This window comes from Miniopterus natalensis, chromosome 12, assembly GCF_054644295.1.
Source record: "Miniopterus natalensis isolate mMinNat1 chromosome 12, mMinNat1.hap1, whole genome shotgun sequence".
Taxonomy (NCBI): Eukaryota; Metazoa; Chordata; class Mammalia; order Chiroptera; family Miniopteridae; genus Miniopterus; species Miniopterus natalensis.
The window spans coordinates 73,953,143-73,956,118 of NC_142092.1; the positions used below are offsets into that span (position 1 = coordinate 73,953,143).

The 2,976-nt window shown below is 61.8% G+C and overlaps 1 protein-coding gene across 1 annotated transcript; it reads left to right on the plus strand.

The window, feature by feature from the left end:
• Nucleotides 1-410: 410 nt before the first annotated feature.
• Nucleotides 411-898, plus strand: NRARP (NOTCH regulated ankyrin repeat protein). Its single transcript, XM_087823260.1, has one exon. The coding sequence runs from the start codon at nucleotides 438-440 to the stop codon at nucleotides 780-782; it is 345 nt and encodes a 114-aa protein (XP_087679386.1). The 5' UTR covers nucleotides 411-437; the 3' UTR covers nucleotides 783-898.
• Nucleotides 899-2,976: the final 2,078 nt, after the last annotated feature.

Consider the following 2,976-nt stretch of genomic DNA (forward strand, 5'->3'; position numbering starts at 1 on the left):
CCGCCGGCGCGCGCGTCACCCGCGCCCATTGTTATGCAAATATAAAGGAGGTAAAAGGCGCCCTGGCGCGGCGGGCGGGCCAGTGCAGCGGCGCGTGGGGAGGCGCGTGGGAGCCGCGTGGGAGCCGCAGCCAAAGCGAGCAGGGACCCGAGAGCGCGGCGCCGCCGCCCCGGCCCGGCCGGTCCCCGCGAGCGCAGCGCCCGCCCCCGTCGCCCGCTCGCCCGGGCGCGGCTGGATGCGGCGGGGGCCCTGCGGCGGCGGCCCCCGGCCCCCAGCGCCCGGAGCGCCCAGGGGCGGCGTGCGGGGCCCGGGGGCGCCGCGCCCTCCATGCGCCCAGGCGGGCCCGGAGACAGCCTGGGGCCCGCGCCGCAGCCGCAGCCGCAGCCGCCGCCCGCGCTGAGCCCCGGCCCGGCCCGCGGCCCGCGCCCCGCGGCAGCATGAGCCAGGCCGAACTGTCCACCTGCTCGGCGCCGCAGACGCAGCGCATCTTCCAGGAGGCCGTGCGCAAGGGCAACACGCAGGAGCTGCAGTCGCTGCTGCAGAACATGACCAACTGCGAGTTCAACGTGAACTCGTTCGGGCCCGAGGGCCAGACGGCGCTGCACCAGTCGGTCATCGACGGCAACCTGGAGCTCGTGAAGCTGCTGGTGAAGTTCGGCGCCGACATCCGCCTGGCCAACCGCGACGGCTGGAGCGCGCTGCACATCGCCGCGTTCGGCGGCCACCAGGACATCGTACTCTATCTCATCACGAAGGCCAAGTACGCGGGCAGCGGCCGGTGATGCCGCCCGGCCCGGCCCGGCCCGGCGCGGGCCCCACGCGCGTCGCCTCCGCTGTCCCTTCCCGCCAACTACCTCGGTGCGCGCCCCGCCTTCGGCGCCGCGGCCACGACGAGTCCGGCGCGCGCGTCCGTGCCCACGGGACCCGCGCGCGCCGCGTCCGCTGCCCGGGGTCGGCGCCCCCCCGCGGCGGCCGGGGCCGGGCCGGGCCCGAGCGCTTCCCACGGCCCCCGCCCGCCGCCTCCCGGGTGGGGGCGGGGCGCCGCGGGCTCCGGCCGCTTTGAAATTTGAGTCTCGCGACCAGCAAGTTCGGAATCCCGAGACACCGGATCCTCCGCTCGGAAGGTTTTCTCCGGAGGTGGAAGGCGGGCGGCGGGGACGCGGGGCTCGGGGCGCCCCCCGCCCGCGGGGCCGCGGCCGGCGCGCCACGGACGAGACGCTGCGCTGTTGCTGGGGCTCGAAACTATTTATCGTGTGTGTATATTTGTGGGTGAAGTTTGTGCGCCTGATTTTTTTTTGTTTGTTTGGGAAATATTGTGCGTGGTCCATGTGGTTATGGGGGGGAGATGCTTTTTTTTTTTTTTTTTCCTAGTCTGAAAACTAAAAACTTGAGTCTGTCGTTTCTTGGTTGCACTGAAAACACCGCCCAGCCCGATGGCTTTCCCAGGCGACTTCCTCTCGCTCCCGTTTCTCTTCCGCACCTCTCCCCTCTTCTCTCGGGCTCCCCTCTTCTGCCCCCGCCCCCCTCTCCGGGCTCCCCCCCCCCCGCTTCTCTTTCTCACGCTCACACACACACCGCTCCGTGTGGGTTTGGGGAACCCTAGGCCTCCTCGCCTTCTGTGACCGGCCACCCCCCCCCCCAAACCTGCTCGTTTGGCCAAGTTTCCGCGGGTGCTCGGGTGAGGCGGTGACTGAGGGGTGGTGGGGGCCAGGCCTTGTCTCGTGAGTCCGATTCTAGTTAACCGTCGGTTGCACACTTTTTTTAAAAAGTAAATGGATTTGCCACAATTATATGTCATAACATTTATGACACTATAAAATATTAACATATTTTAAAGCCAAGTTTTAGGTGTATTTTTTTGCATCTTGGTTATAAACCCAATTTTAAAGGGCGTTGTATCCAGCGTTGTGTAGGCAACAATGAACCCATATTTATATTTTTATAAAATGCCTGTAAGACTGTGAATCTCTTGTGCTAGTTGCTGAGTGAGTTCAAAGACCGCTTGCCCCGCTTCAGCCTCCCGGGGTCTCAAGAGCCCCATCCGGATCCCCCAAATCCTGCTGTCGGGGAGGGCCTCCCCCCCACCCCCAGGGCTGCTGGGGGACCTGGGCCAGAGGCGGCGTTTCTGCGTCACTTTCTGTCCCGAAAGGCGCCCTCCCCGGTCTCCGAGGTTCCCATTTTCTATGCAACCCCACACCCCGAGTTGTTTTGATCCCGAGAAATAAAAGGGAGACTGAATTATTCAGATTTAAATGAGGCTTCCTGGGTAGAAGTGCTGCTGACCCTTCCTGCAAAAATGGGGAGCACTTGAGGACACAGGTGGGTGGAGGCCCTTTGTACGCGGCCAGTCAGACTGGGGCAGTTGTCTGTGGCTTTAGGGAAAACCTTGTTCGGGGAGGGTATATGGATAATGTCAGTGGAACAAGCAGACATTGAAACGGAGGCACAGATTGCTCCAAAAGGAGTTTTTCTGTATATTTTTTTCTAGATGCAAATAACTTTTTAATTATGTTAATTAATGTTAAGACTTTCTAGGCTTATGGAAGCTGTGTATGGGTCCCGGTCCGATCACTTCTAACTGGATGAAGTCTGCAGCCCATTCCTGAGTGTACGATATACTTGTAGCCCAGCGTGAAAAATTTATAAATAAATTTTTCATTGATCTTTTTTTTATATTTAAAAAAACAACAACAACGAAGGTTTATTGGTTGTTCTTGGGCTTGGCACCCGAGGGGTCAGGCTGCAACATGCTGTCCTGGGTGCCTTCGTCTGCACAATGCTTGGCTTGTTTTCACCTAAAGACGGGGCCAGGTAAACTGGCTCCGGGCTCGGCTCCGCTGCCAACCCACGTGGGCCACACGCTGGACTAGCGAGGTGCCGGGGCCGATGGATCGGGCACCGGGGGAGCAGCCCGTTTCCTCCGCTCCCTGCAGAGCAGCTGAGGTCTCCACGTGGAAGGTTCTGCTTAAGGCTGTT

Excerpts from the sequence above, each read along its gene's own strand:
- NRARP (XM_087823260.1), top strand. The coding sequence starts at position 438 with ATGAGCCAGGCCGAACTGTCCACCTGCTCGGCGCCGCAGACGCAGCGC.